Raw genomic sequence first — 16,816 nt, forward strand, 5'->3', positions numbered from 1 at the left:
ACCTTCCGCTTATTGAGTTCTATCCTATCCTAACATTAACATAAGATAATTACAAGTTTATTCAATAAAGAGTGAATTTTCAAAAATTCTATGAGAATTACACATTTTAGTCTCAAATACTCCAGATGAAAACATTATCAACGTGGATCGTTTTTGCAATTCAGCTATTGTCACCTAAAAATTACTTTAAGTTCCTGAAAATTAAGTAAATAAACCTGCACCTACTGAAGTCGAAACAGACACCCGAGAAAATACCTTGTATTGTAAAGTCATTATCCTTAAGATCAGCACTTTCTCATAGCTAAAATGATTTTCAGTATTTTGCTAGGCCCGGTGGGATATAACACTTTTAGTGTCAGCCATGTCTTAAAAAAAGACTGTGATTTTTTTTAAAGTCTCTCTCTGTTTCTTCCTGGAGACAATTCCATGAATTTACTTCCATTTCTATAAAAGCAGACCTAGTCACATTTCCCTTGAGCTTTCCTCCCCTCCTGAACGACATGTTGTTTTACCACTTTTCTGTCACTGATCTATGCCTGATTCTTTAATGGATCTGTAAGTTACTATCGTATCCCCGATGCTCCCTTCGCTCTTCCAAGCTTCACATATTAATATTAATATAACAGGTAAAAACCAAATGAGATTTCTTGTAAGCAAATGGGCAAACTGTGTTAGTAACACCAGACTTTATTTCTCTGTCATTTTTTATATACCTATGCATCAGCGGAGGATGAGATTTTTGATTTAAATGTTATTATTTTAAAGTGTTCTACTGTGGTGGGATGCAAGAGAAAACGTATATCTAGTGGATTTGAAAGGCAAATCAGGCAGGTAGCTCTATTTTTCCACTGACATACTTGAAACTGGAAACATTTATTAGTGAGAAAGTCTTAATATATATCTCCATCATGTAAAAATAAAATAGAGGTAGACTCAACCTGTATATAAACCTGAAAAAAAATATTTCATAGACATATTATTTGTCCCTGTATATTTCTTTCAAATTGTCAGATTACATATAAAAAACAAGAGATATGGGACCAGGAAAGGACTATAAAAATAGGATGTTTTATTTATGTGCATTTTCATATCATGTGACAGGATTAACTAGCTGAGCATTTCAATTTTTCATGCACAATGATCAATCAAGGACTGAAATAAAGTAGCATTCAAATCGATTGAACACTTGACTTACTATTGAGTGCTGGCAGACAGAATGATAATTTGTAGACTTTGCATAGCCCAAAAATCTTTTTGGACCTCCCCCCCCCAAAAAAAAAAATTATTTGGTTGATTGAATTTTATTGACACATTGACTATCAACCGTGCAAACGATTAACGAAAATGTTTTTGGACGAAGCAAAAGGGTGCGAAAAATGACCCTATTACTATATTTCAAATTATATATACATTTCACTATATTTCAAATATATATATGTTATATATCTATCTATCTATCTATATATATATATATATATATATATATATATATATATATATATATATATAATTAGCAGTCCAGGCTCATTTTCACATCCTCTTAATGGAGCTAATACAAAATTCTGACCAGATTCTCGCTAAATAAAATGTTATTTCATCATACACGTTCGATCCATATTCAGTAAGTATTCTCGATTTTAAGAGTGTGGTTACTGTTGAGCATTCAGTGGTGTATTTTAAGTATTAATATTTTAGTGGTTGCCCCCTAACCATAAATTATTCTTTTTTTGCTATGTTGCTGTTGCCCATGGATGGAGCACTCAATCGCAAAGAAAACAACCTGTTTGACCGTTGTAGTATTTTTTTTGTGATATGTCCATATGGTAGTTTGGAGTTATGGAATTTGGATGAACCACTAAATGGCCAAAATGATGGCCAAAATTGCTCTTTGTTTAAAACCAAACACACAAGTTTAGTTTGTATCTAGTTGTGCAAAGAAATGATACATAATGTGTAATCCCGATTTCGGCAAATCAAAATTTTTCACCAGGTTCCTACATTTTGGAATTATATATAATGTGTGTATACTATCAAAACTAATTCACCATTATATTCTGATCATTTCCCATCTACAAGCACAGTTTTATTCTAGATTGTGTTTCCTGATTAGGGCAACATTGTGTCTATCCCAATCTTTTTTTAAATTGTATTCACAATCTGTCACTTAGCTACTCCTGCCGGTAGTAGTAGTACATGTATTATTGTTTTCCTCTTCTTCCAAATTCAGGTTATGCGTTCTTGTTTAAACTACAGAAAAAAAGTAATCCTCTGGTGCTTTAGTCCCTTGAGATATTTGTAAAATAAAATGCTATCCTCATCCATTGTCTGCTCTGTTTCTGCCTTTCTTGAAATATTATGCAGACAATGCATCTTTCTAGTAGCCATTATTTATGTTGATCTATTATGCCGTATGAAGTTACAGATACCGGACACATTAGTCTAGGTCAAGTCTTACATAATATCTATTAAAGGCATCAGAACATTCCTATTTCTACTCCAAGTCCCTCTTTTTATACAACAATATGTTATATTGTTTTATATTCGGCTTTGTTATATTAATAGGTTTCATGACAGGTGCATCGTCACCATATGGGAAGGTGGAATAAATCCCTCTTACCTAACCCAATAAGGCACAGACACGAAAGATATATGGGTCAATTTGTTCACAGATTTTTATTCATATATAATCATAATAAACTAACATTGGACATTATGACATTATGTACATATATACCTTACCCGTATCCCCCATACTTATAAAAACTTATACTTATAAAAACATAAGTATATAACAATATTTACCAACATGAACATAGATAAGTAAAGTGCCAATGTCTTTAATAACCATGGTAGGGATATACTCCGATACCCCTACACCCACCGACAAGCTCGAAACATACCAAACTTACCAGAAATCATATTAACCGCTTATAAAATCAGCATGGTCTAGCCTTCAGCTCACTATTTCACAGCAAACTAACCCAGGGATTGAGGGAAGGACAAGCTCAGCCAGGTAGGCAAATTAACCCCTTAAGGACACATGACATGTGTGACATGTCATGATTGCCTTTTATTCCAGAAGTTTGGTCCTTAAGGGGTTAAAGTGATTACAACTAAGATGGCTGCCTATTTATATAGATCAGCCCCTAATGTCATAACCCACCAATCCCTACATACCTTCCGCCTAAGCCTGCCTCCTAGCCCTGTCAAGGCCTCTTTCAACTAAGCTGTGCTTTTGTTACATGGGGCTACCATATTTTACGGTATCACTTTAATACCTTTTTGTCTAAATGTAAAATTTTACAGTAATAATCTGGTCTCTAAAGATATTATGTCATCATTGAACATCCTGATTATGCAGTTTCCCATGCTCAATCTATTCATGCATTTGTTAAATGACTAGTTAATTCCATTGCAAAATAGGATCTTTAAAGAACAGTTTGTTATGATAGTATTTGGTGAAAGGAGCATTTCATTAATCGTTGATGTCCGTAAGATAGCATTCAAGTATTCGATATTTGGTTTTATGAACCCTGAATGTATCATTTTGCATTTCTTGATATTGTATTATAGATCCCAACATCCTTGACCATTCCTCCAAGCTCTTTAAATCCATTGCTCCAAACATGTAATCTAGCAATAAATTCCTGGCAGGTTCCCTATCAGTGAAATGTGTTATGGAAAATATCAGTATTTATGAAAATCATTAGCAAATTTAAGCTTCACAGATTTCAGAATTAATTCATGCAGTTAGATTTCTGCTAATAAATTATTGTAAATATATCCATTATTACATATGGATTTATACAAACATATGCCATAAAATGCTTACCATTTTTCACATATGCAACTGTCTTCTACTACTGAATCTGAAAATGAAATTAAGACATGATAAAATGTTACCGAGTGTTGGAAACTAAGTCTGTGTCAGGAGTGATGCAATTTAAAGAAGACGTGTTAGCAAAATAAAGAAAACCTTTTAAACATATTGAAAAGAAAATTGAAAGCTCTTACTGCAAGGTAAACATTATTGAAGATATGCATTTTCTAACTTTAGTTTTAATAATGTGCATTTATTTTTAAAACTGCTTCAAGATACCTTCATAACCTGTAATATACATTTATTGTTTCCAGATGTGATGCATACCTTCTAAGTACAAATTCTCATTCTTTGTAAATGTAAAGCCCGGAAACATGTTCCTATACGGTATACTAGAGGTAGTAAAAGTAGTAAAGTAACTATATTAGGGGTTCTAAGTGCTTTAGTATATCCCTTTAAGGATCAAACTTCTGGAATAAAAGGGAATCATGACATGTCACACATGTCATGTGTCCTTAAGGGGATATGCAAGACAAGTGTTTACTGAATTATAATTACAGTTTCATGTGTCATTTGTCTAATTTGAAAGAAAGTAATGAACATCTCCCGGCTTCTATGTAACACCAACCAAAATTTAAAAACCACGTTTTCTAATAAAAAATATTATATTAGGTATCTTGTTATGACTTTGATGTATATAGCACAAGCATAACACCAGCTGCCTAAATGCAAGTGTAAGTTCATGGGAGTTATTAAGTGCGCCCACAGGAATAATCAATGACCCAGCCACTAACAAAGAGGTGGCGATATATCTTGACAGATATAATGGGGTGTGCACGTAAGTGGGGTGTGCACCAAAGTTCTGTTCTCAGCAATCCTTCCTAATAGTCGTCTGTGGGACACTGCCTAATAATACCAAGCAGCCTAATAGGGGAAGTATACTATTGATCTTTGTTTCTGTAATAGGCGGCTGTTTTCAGAAGCAGTTGCCTGTCTGATGGAAATGAAAAATGAAAAATGACTGACACCCTACTTATATCCCCTCCAACAGCTCTATAACCCCCCAAAAATGCCTATATTTAAAGGAGACACTCCCCTGCCCAAATACAAAATAAATAATGTTCACTGTTTAGTAGACATACCTCAAATAAAAAGCTTGCATGCATTTAATTATTATTATTTTTTTTATTTGGGATATATCTAAAATTAGCTTTAAAAATCTGCATTCCTATTGTCTGCTGCTGTCAAGCTCCTCCCTTCTAACCCTGCCCAGACTTTCAGTGGCTGACCGAATCACAGACTTCCCAATGCAGCTCAACGAGAAGTGTTTGTAAGTCAGGTGCTTGGGCAATTGCTGCCTCTTAAGGTCAGCTGCATTGAACTAACAAAACCAGGATGTAGCAGGACATGTTATCTGTTTGTAAGCCAAGGGGGTGTAACCAGGTTAATTTATAAAAGTGTAAATTTCTATTGAAATCTGCACTTTTTACAAAATAAAAAAGAGGACAAACTCTTCACAGATAAAGCTTTTCAGGAAGCTAAAGTTGTTTAGATATCTGGAGTGACCCTTTAAGTCTTTCTCTGCCAGATCCCTGAACTAGGAGCAAATTAAAATATATAAAAAAAAAAACTCTGTAAAGATAGGAACGGGTTAATTTAAGAAGACATTATTTTATCGTAATCATCATCACAGGTATGCATTTGCTTGTCCTAGAACCCAAGTCTACACAATCATGGCATATTAGCTGCACAGAGCTGCACATGCAAATTACCCCAATTAATTTGCTAACTGCAGACAATGTTTGTGCTAGGATTTTCTCTCTCTGACTTGGCTTTAGACAGCACAGCAAGTAACTGTGATTTTGATAGATCACAACTGTATGTATTTCATTCCTATAAAATCGAGATTGTGGAATATTATACAGTTTAAATGAGGTTTTCTAAAATTTTCCAAAATGTTTAACCTTATTCATGCTGGGAAATACAGGTCATCATCAATAGCATTTGGGAAGCTATCTGAATTCACACCTCTATGTGGAATGCTTTAACTAGGGAGAAATAGAAAAGTCCTGCAGCAAAGATGCTTATTGTCAAAAATAGTGGTTCTTTGGGCAGCCTGTCATAGAAGCTGCACATTTTTAAACTGCTTCTAATTAAAAATGGAGGAACATGATAAGGCTAGATCAGCGGGTTGAGTAAAGCTTGGCTATTACCATTGCAGGACATGCAGAATAGTAGTTGTTTATGAAGAATGATTTAAAGGCGAGGGTTTTAGCAGCAGCAAGGACAAGCACATATTGCCTTTAAATAAACACTACAATCACTATGCACACTACAGTTCACTATAGTGGTTATTGTGCTATGCATCTTCAGGCACACTCTCAGAATAAAATGTCAAACTGCTTTAGATCAGTCCTATAATTTACCTGGGTCCTGCTAGTACTTGCTAAGCAATGTGTTTAGGGTCATTCTCATTGGCTGCGAGCATCAGCTGTGCTCTCTTAGCCTATATGTATTATTGTGTATCAGACCTGCTTAGTTCAGAGAAGACAGCACCTCGGTGCCCCAGATAAGTTGTCAAAATGTTCAATTTTTTTTTGCCAAATTACTCTGGGAAGATGCAATGTCACTCCTGGTACCATAGCAACTACAGCAGATGGAAGCAATTATGCATCTTGGAGTGTTCTTTGAATAAATGAGTAGTTATTATGTAGTGGTAGACAAGGGACAGAAGACTGCAATGTGTTATCTATGGATAAAACTGGCTCTGGTGGAGCTGAAATATATAAATATTTCTAAATACAAAATTGATATGATGAAGATATCACCACCTTCGTTTGCATTGAGTGACCATATTCCTTATCCCCGGTGCGTTCTGCTAATGGAAATGACAATGATAAGATATTTTCAGTCTAGAACAGGAAACACTTCAGTTAGGCTTGGCCAGGTCCCACCTGGAGGAGCTCTTCTATAAGGAATATATTACTCAGCATGTGTCACTTGTACCGTTTCATGAATACATCAGCAGAAATGTGATGTACAGCCATGGTCTATATTGCCTATACAGAGCTTTCCACTCCTAACAATGGTAATCAACCCTTTGCATTTAATTCTAAATTCATGGTATAAATCAATGCATGGAAAAAAAAGCCCTTGTTACAAATACACCTTATAGTAAAAACCAGAGAAAAACAAGTCACCTGCGCTCTCTCCTTAATCCCTATTATCTTTTTGCATTTGTATCCACTTTTTGTATTACACAGCTTTGTTACAATGCTGCCGCCCATCCCATGTGTTCCCTATTTAGGGTTAATAAATGTATAGGGGTGTGTATAAAAAAATACCCCCTTTTGTCTCATTAGAGATGTCTTTGCCATAGGCTCAAGGAAGCAATGTGTATGGTTAGAGTTAGGACCCACCTAGGGGGTGTCTGCCTTGACGTTAGCAGGTGGGCTTACCCTCTCATGGCCGTTGGAGGTAACTAAAGACCTCCATTTGTTTAAAACTACGTAGGGATTAAGGAGAGAGTGCAAGTAACTTGTTTTTCTTTGTTTTTTACTATATATTGGGGCTGATGTGTACAGTAGTCATTGCTGCCGCCCAGTAGTGATGGGAGTGAGTGCAGGACTTATCTTTTTACAAATACACCTTAGTTGATAATAATATATTATAATAAAAACTAATATCCATAAGAAAATCATTTACACTTCTAGTCACGACACATCTTCTGTTGTGAGTCATAGCCTAACTGCAGGACAAGAATATATACCCTTTGGTCTATGAACTTAGAATGAAAGATTTGCATTGTTAAGATCCTTTTATTTTTTTTTTTTAGTATACATTTAGCATATGACAGTTCAATCTCTTGAGAATCCATTTCAGTCCTTCTTCTATACGTTCCAGCTTTTCAGCAAGGCAAGCTACCTCGTGAAGGTAGTTGATAGATACTAACAGATTGTCTACTTGCCTTTAATAATATATGACATTGTTTACCTAATCTTTATGGTAACTGGTCCAATAAAGCAGTGACCTGGAACCAGTCTTTTTACAAGGGTGGACTAAAAACAGATAGGACTCTTTACATATTCATTATATTAGGATTGTCCAATGCAGTGTTTCCCAAACCAATCCTCAAGACCCACCAACAGTCCAGGTTTTGTCAGTATCTCCATTGGAATAAAACAGAGAAATATATAAATCCTGGATTGCTGGTGGGCCATGATGACTGGTTTGGGAACCACTGGTCTAATGACAAAAATTAGAACAAACATGCTTAATTCACCTTTATGGAATCCTCATAGATAGATTCTGGGCTATACCAGAATATGCTATAATTCCAGAAGCAGCTCAGCTATTGACTTTATCGAGCATCTATCTATGAGCATCTTTAAAAGGACCATTAAATATAAACTTGCAAGAAGGAGTGTGATCTTGATCCCCTATTGAACTTCTGTGTTAATGCAGGTTATATATTGTACAAAAAATGCTTCTGTGCCATAAATATCCGTGGACGAGGTGTATCATAGTTCAATATAATTTAATTTTAATAACCTCTGTAAATTAAATTTTAATAATGATTCCTTTGCTAAATTTCCCTACTAATTAATAAATTAGCAGCAGCAATTCCCACGAAGGACTCACCATTAGTTTTAATTTCCAGATATTTGCTAAATTATACCAGATCACCAACCCTTCTTGCTTGTCTACACTTGTATGATTTGACCTACATTTGTAGCAAAGCCTGCGAGAGAAAATTAGGTGTTATGCTCTGGGCCTGAAAGCCTAACCATATACTGAATCGAAACTACTATCTAAAAAGACAATTATTCAGATTATTTGTTTGTCCTGATACCACGTTGTTAAACCGAGAGCAGTGTCAGACATTTTTTAAGTCACTGTGTACTAGATTTATGTAATAGGTGTAATTGCAAAATGACGTATACACAGTTCTTCCATCTCTGTCTTATTATCTAACCTTTTTTAAGCACAAAATCAACAGCAATCCTTAAAACCACGGAGGTAAAGACTGCGTTTGCATCTTATGGTAAAAATACAGTCCGTTTTTGCTTGTGTTAGATTTGTATGCATTCTATGCTCACTACAGGAATGATCTTTTCTTGCAATAAATAAAACATTGATTCTTAGAATTCTGTGCTCTCAAAGAGGGCACACTTTATATACTGCCTTGGTTCATCTAATTTAAAGCCAGTGAGGCAATTGCTTTTTCTTAATTTTTATTTACCGTATTTTTCGCTCCATAAGACGCACTTTTTTTCCCCTCAAAAGTGAGGGGAAATGTCTGTGCGTCTTATGGAGCGAATATGAAGCTTTACTTACCTGTCTTGCAGCATTGGCCGGCAGCACAGGGCGCACCGCGGTAGTGGAACTTGAATTTCATGTTCCGGTTTCCGGCGGGACTGAAAGGAAGTGTGCACAAGCTGAGTGCGCACTTCCTTTCAGTCCTGCCGGAAACCGGAACATGAAATTCAAGTTCCACTACCGCGGTGCGCCCTGTGCTGCCGGCCAGCGCTACAAGACAGGTAAGTAATTATGGGACAAGGGGAGGGGGACAGTATGGGAGAGAAGAATATGGGGGGGGGGATGAAGTCTATGGGGAGGGGGGGTGAAGTCTATGGGGGGGGGGATGAAGTCTATGGGGAGGGGGGATGAAGTCTATGGGGAGGGGGGGATGAAGTCTATGGGGAGGGGGGGGATGAAGTCTATGGGGAGGGGGGGGATGAAGTCTATGGGGGGATGAAGTCTATGGGGGGGAATGAAGTCTATGGGGGGTGAAGTCTATGGGGATGGGGGGGATGAAGTCTATGGGGAGGGGGGGCATGAAATCTATGGGGAGGGGGGTATGAAGTCTATGGGGAGGAGGTGGATGAAGTCTATGGGGAGGGGGTGGATGAAGACTATGGGAGAGAGGAGAAGACTATGGGAGGGGGGGACACTATGGGACAGGGGAGAAAAAAAATATTCTGTACAAACTGTCCCATAGTAAGAAACACTATGGGACAGTTTGTTCAGAATATTTTTTTTCTGGGTTTCTTCCTCTAAAAACTAGGTGCGTCTTATGGTGAGGTGCGTCTTATGGAGCGAAAAATACGGTAACCAAGATGGCCACTAGGAGGCATCGTATAATACAATCCTTTAGATCTGGTCTATGATTTCTAGGCCTCTTCGTTGTGTATTCTAAATACCCCCTTTTCGAAGAGCAATAAAGATTTAAATTAAATTAGCCAACTAAAATGTGGCGTGTACTGAATACCAGTGCTACTAAGTTTCCATTGAGGATACACGTGTAGCTGAGCTCAACCAGTATATCTCTTTCTCTAGCCAAAGTCTTAATAAAGTGCACAGCTAGGCCCAGTATTTGACCTTGAGAGAACAGATCAGATCATTTCAAAAGAGAATATATGCATTTTTAAAGGGACATTATAGGCACCTAGACCACGTCATCGCCATCAAGTGGTCCGTGCCATGTTCCCCTTGTTTTAAAGCAGCACTGTCATGCTGAACTTACCTTTCCCCCAATCGCTTCCTCTTCTCTCCCTCTCTCTCCCTCTCTCAGGATCTGTTCTTCATTTCTTCCTGTCTGCTCTAGTTTTCTTTAAAATATGAGCCAAAGTAGGGACTATTTTGTCTTATGTATTTTTCTTACGCTTGACCAACTATGATCCAGGGGACGAGCAAAGTCTGCTCCGTTTCCTGTGGTCAAAGCAATTTTCCCACAATTCTCAGCTTCCTCCTGCTGCTAAATTCGGTGTTCGAACGCTGGCAAAACTACCGCATTTTGTCCTAACAGAATAAGAACAGTTTGTCCATTCGTGTTAGGACGCAGTTCAGGACTTTTGTTCGGATTGAATTTCATTTGAATGAATGAAACAACGATCTATGAATTAAACACATATCTATTCGTGCCAGAGTAGATAGCTCCCTAATTCCCACAGTATTAGGGAGCTATCTACTAAAAGGCTGAAAGACCTAAATTGGCCTTTTAGCCAAATTTACTAATACTAAGTAAAGATTAGTGGCTACTATAAATAAAGTGCCCACCTATAGAAATATTTAATGGGGGGGGGGGTGAAGTGTCCCCACTGAGCCCCCACTCATGTACCAAGATTGGGGGCCACAAAACTAAATGGGTGACCTAGTGTCCTTTCTTCATCCGTGGTGGGTGGGAAACCTAAATTACAATAGGGGGTAACCTGCTGTCTCTTCCCCCCCCCCCCGGCCATACCATGAGCGGGACACACACAATAGATATACAATAGATACAGTAGGGGGGAGGACCCTAAAATACAATAGGGGGGATCTACAGACTTAATCTGTTCTCATTCTGTTAGGATGAAATTCAGTAGTTTCGCCGGTGTTCGAAAGCTGAATGAAGCACCAGGAGGAAGATGAGAACTGTGGGAAAATTGCTTTGACCACAGGAAACAAAGCGGATGTTGCTCCTCCCCTGGGTCAAGTGTAGGAAAAATACATAAGACAAAATAGTCCCTACTTTGTCTTATGTTTTAAAGAAAGCTAGAGCAGACAGGAAGAAATGAAGAACAGATCCTGAGCGAGGAGAGTAAAGGAAGTGATTGGGGAAAGGTAAGTTAGGCATGACAGTGCCCCTTTAATTTTGCAATATAAAACATTGCTGTTCTGCAGGACGGCAATATTTACATTGCATGGTTAAAAGTTATCTAGTGGCTGTCACGCTGACAATTCTTTGATTCAAGAAAAATTAAAATGGGTTGAGTCAATAGTTTAATCAGCCTTTATCTGTGCTCAAAATCTATAATAAAATAAAACAATCTTGTTGAGGAGGAGGTGGGAGTAGGACCTTAGATGCCACTTTGTGGAGCTATAGTTCAGATCCTACTTGTGTGCTTTAGTGGTGTATAGTCCCGGACTGGGGATTTGGAGGGTACGTCTTGGTCCAAATTCAGTTTTTCGTGACATACGCAGCAGAAGGGAACAGAAAGAAAGGGAAACCGAAGAACCACTATCGTATAGATATATATTTAAACTACAATAAAATGAAATTATTCTCATAATACACACTATTGTATTTCACCACCAAAATGCTAAATGGGCTTTAGTATGCTAGCCATCCCTAATCAAATTAAATTTAGTGACTGAGCAGCTAATGCCCCATGTGGGCATTGGCGGGGGATAGACATTAAATAATAAGGGGTGGACAGGTCACTGTCTACTCTGCTGTCCCCAGCCATATGCAGTGGTTGGGTGCTCTATTAAACAAAACAATAGGATGGACTTCCTAGTCTGTCTGGGATCCCAGACATCCAGTCTGTCTAGGATGCAAAAAGGTATGCACACCCCCTTCTTTATATTTCTCTAGGCGGTCAATGGGATTTCCCCACCATTACTAAATTAATAACCCTTACCTGCCATGCATGGATGAGGGCTGGAGGTGTACTTTAGCAAGTCCCAGATATGGCACGGAATAGACAGTAGAGGCAAGGAATAGACAGTTACCTGTCTATGCCCGATTATTTAATTTCTCATCCAATGCCTATGGTTGAGGTCCTCTCCCCAATACTTTGCTAGTGCTATTTTGTTATTACTGCCCAGTTATTAGAATTCACTACAGTGAGCAGCTGCTGACTGTTTGCTGTTTAGGAGATATGACCCAACCAACCACTCATAGACTAATATGGGGGTAATCTTTTTTTATTATTATTATTTTTATAATTTTTTTAAATGTGGTTCTCTGAATAACAAAATAAATGAAATGGCTTGTCTATTGCCTTTTTTATTTGTTTCATGATATGTCCATGTGCTGTTTATAAGTTATAGAACTGCATGAATCGTCAATCACCCAAAATTCTAAATTCAGTGAAGTCAATATAGAATATATATTATAACCCCCACGCCCCCATCAGGCAGGCCCTTTTAAGATCCAGCATATGGATAAAGGAGGCTTGTCGCTTAACCCTTTCATGTGGAACAATCACTTAAAATATTGAAACCCAGCTAAAATCTTCTTCTTTGACAATCATTTAGAATGTTTGCTAACCTATTAAAAGCATTGGCTTGGATTGCTCCAGATTTTTTTTTTTTATTATTCTTACAAGCCAGAAGAGGTTATTTTAGACCTATATTGTTATCTTCTCTTTCTAGTTCACAGCGGTTCATTTAAGGTGTTGCTGACTAGGGGAGAATGCTATTTTTTTCATGTATGAATAATTTTTAATATACGATTTCCAGACTTTAGGTTTTTGACTAATAAATGTATCTGCAATCTACAGTGTATCACTGCTTTCTGTATATGTGATTCTGTAAACAAATTATGATTCATTTGTTTTGTTTTAGAATTTGATGAAAGGGTATGCATTTTATAAAGCGCACCCCTCCTCACCGCCCCCCCCCCCCATCCCCATCCCCATCCCCATCCCCATCCCATATGCAGTCTGTAAGCAAAAGAAATGTCAGCAAAGGTGATTAAAGCATGTTGAATTTCATTACATCTTGGAGTCAACCAGGCTGTCGTCCAAGGCAGAATTTTAAAGGATCTGATCGGAAAAAATTGAAGTTGCTTGTCACTGACATTCTAAGATATGCATTTAATATTTACTCCTCATCACCTTGTCTCTCCTGCAGCAATGCATCTGCTTGGACTTAACTGGCAGCTCCAGCCAGCAGACGGACATACCTTTAACAACGGAATAAGGACAGGCAGTGAAGATGTTGCAACAATGCCATCTGGAGGCAAAGGTGAGATTCTTAACAGTGCTTTTAGCTGGTGATTAGCACATGTTAAAACTAGATACTCTATGTATATTTTACATTTATTTTGTTATTATTAGCTTATTTGTAGCATGGCCAAATAAGTTGTAGTAATATCTTTCACACAACCTAGTTTCTGGCTACCGTTTTGTTGTTTGCTTATTGGCAACCAAAAATGCATTAAGGCAAACCTGATTTTAAATATTTTGCATATTATTTTCCTGTTACCTAACTACTTTTAATATTACATTTTACAGTTTTAAATTAGGAAATATTTGGTTTCATATGCTTATTTAACCCCTTTTAGATATATATATAGCTTTAAAAAAAAATGAGTCCAATTAACTTTGGCTGCTTGAAACTAGTACATACTTACACTATTCACCAATAGGAGATGATGGGGAGGTAAAAAGTCATTTTTCATTATACAATTAGCAATGCTAATAGAAAGAATAGCCACCAAAAGTGCTCCCATCTAAACAGCAACTAAATAGAAATAAATCAGTTTTGTGTGCTATGGAATCCCATGAAGAAGATAGCAGCCGCAAAGAATAATAAGCAGGGGTCTCTTAGAACTCCCAAATCAATAAGTGGTTTAGATAATAGCTTCATCATTCTCCTATGCTATGTTTAAAGGACAATTATTATAACAAGCAGGAGCAACACCAATGCCTCACACCTCTGGCTCCTTCCATACTCATTGTGGAGTGGCCATAAATCAGATTAGTCGTAAGCCTATAAAGCACAGTGTATCCTGATTGTTCATCCTTTTCCAACTTTACCAATGCCTTACTGTTCAGGGACAGATTTTCCTTTTAGTCAGAGTAAACACCTGCCTACCGGCACATGACAGTTATAATGTGCCTGTTGGAGCTTACGTGTGCTGCTGGGAAGAAAAGTACAAGGAGACTTAGACAGTGGCCTCTGTAGTCCAGATAGAAAGACCTTCTATGCTTGATGGCAGAGCTACAAGAATAGTTATAGAGATTGTGCTGTCCCAGCATCTCAAATTTATTTTGTGGGATCATTTCCAATCTGTCCACTAATAGCTTCTCACATAGGAGGAGCATGAACAGTGCTGAGTGGTGCACAAAGTATAACATAGGAAAGCATTGAGTAATGCCCACATCATAACATAGGATAACAACACTGTTATATCATAGGACAGCACTAAGTGATGCATACTGTGTAACAGCTTCCCCAGCTCAACAATCAAGTGTTGGATGGTGACAGGACTGCCAAATACATAGGAGGATGAGTACTTTGCAAATAACCCATCAAACCCTAAATTACCCACTCCCCTCCCCCCCAAACATAAAGAAACCCTTTCCTTATTTCCAAATCTGAGTACTCAAAGTTTAAACCTGAAAAACACTCCTTACCTTAATCCTAGGTGTAACTCATCCTAAATAAAATATCATCCCATGTACCCCAATGCTAATTTTAACCCCGCTCTAACCCTAAACCAAGAAAATTCTAAACACACCTTATCCAACAACTGTAACCCCAATCAAGCTTTTAATCCTTTTAACACCCTATGTGATCTAACTCTCACATTACTTCTCTAAATTGTCTTTAACCTTGCATGCATATACACAGCCGCTTGCACTCACTATACCAGGGGTAGGCAATCTTTGGCACTCCAGATGTTGAGGACTTCACCTCCCATGATGCTCTTATAGCTAATATCCTGGCAAAGCATCAGAAGAGATGTAGTCCACATTATCTGGAGTGCAGAAGATTGCCTACCCCTACACTATACTCACAGATTCAAATACAATACATTACAAGCATCAATATGAACATTCATATAGACACATGCAAACATTATATATATATATATATATATATATATATATATATATATATATATATATATATATATATATATATAAAATGATTCTTATTTTTTTATGTAAACTTGGCTCTGTTACTGTTTTAACTCCTGCCCACATCACTGTGTGGCTAGGTAGAGCAGTTAAATGATCAATAAATGGATGGTGTCTTAAATTCCTCAATGTGATTGGCTGAGCTGTTCCAGCTAATCATTCTATTCCTTAATTCCTTATCTTTAAGTCCCAAATGATACTTTTGGACGCAGTAGTTTACAAGAATCTATTTTATTTGGACCCTTTTTTTAATATAATGAATGATGTAAAGAAATTAGTGAATAGTATTTAAAAAACGAACCTGGCTTTATTTGTTTTTGTTTTGTTTTATGTTTATCTAACAAAATTGTAGATCATTTATTTGACAACATTTACCTAAACAAAATCACTGCGCATCTAGTTGGTAAAAATCAATACTTATTGATTGTTTGTCAGCCATTTCAAAGAGCCAATCAGGATATATTGGCAATTGGGTAATTAAATACCACCCATCCCCCATCATGTTGCTTTATTAAATCATTTACTTTTGTAGTGTTTTAATCAAGATAAATCACATCTTCAAGAGAAGTAATCTGATTTAGCAATTACTAGATAAATACTAAATAATTAGATTGCAATACCAGATTATATATCAGGACAAGATTTTAAATTAAGAGATATTTTAAATGATCTTATTCATTTATTAACACAGTCTTCTTTTAAGGTGACAGCGCATGTTTCCTTTGCTAGTTGATTAGCAATAAATGTAGAAGGTTTCGTAAAAAAATATATATATTTTAAAAGACCCCATACCACAGTTTAGTTAATATCTCCTTAGTTTTTGTACCAAGAATTACAAAACAGTGGTCTACGGATCACTTCTAACCTCCGAAAAACCAAAAGAAATCACACTGAAACATTTTATAAATACAATTCAAGTACTAAGTGACAGGGGTTTATTTATTATTGGGAAAACGGTCAATGAAATTGGTAATTTTAGGTAATTTTTGCAAAACTGCCAAAACAATGGGTAGGATCATTTTTGCATTGTGTTATTTTTGTCTTAATATTTTAAATTCTCCATAATTTCTGATAAAATGAATAATCCTGACAGCATTTCCAATCTGTAAAGGAGGCGATCGATACCCTAGCACATTTTTTACGTTGAAAATTAAACTCAAACTGTCATTAGATCTATTATATTTTTTGAAGGTTCCAAATAACGCAGGCACTTAGGACCTAACACATTTCAAAAGTGGTTGACCGAAATAAATCATTGATCCACTGCCTATTGTTCGTGTACTATTGTTCAAACCCGTTGTGGAAAATGATTCTTACTGTGTAACAAAGGGCAAAAAGTATGTCTTCACTTCAGTGTTTGGCA

The 16,816-nt window shown here is 36.9% G+C and overlaps 1 protein-coding gene across 2 annotated transcripts in view; it reads left to right on the forward strand.

The window, feature by feature from the left end:
* The window catches only part of TENM2 (teneurin transmembrane protein 2), a 2,177,747-nt gene that overhangs the window by 1,861,463 nt on the left and 299,468 nt on the right, over positions 1-16,816 (forward strand). For both annotated transcript variants that reach the window (XM_063447436.1, XM_063447438.1), the window contains one exon: positions 13,439-13,552. In XM_063447436.1, coding sequence (XP_063303506.1) covers positions 13,439-13,552 — 114 coding nt within the window. The remainder of the gene's footprint in view (positions 1-13,438; positions 13,553-16,816) is intronic.

This window comes from Pelobates fuscus, chromosome 3 (genome assembly GCF_036172605.1).
Source record: "Pelobates fuscus isolate aPelFus1 chromosome 3, aPelFus1.pri, whole genome shotgun sequence".
NCBI lineage: Eukaryota > Metazoa > Chordata > Amphibia > Anura > Pelobatidae > Pelobates > Pelobates fuscus.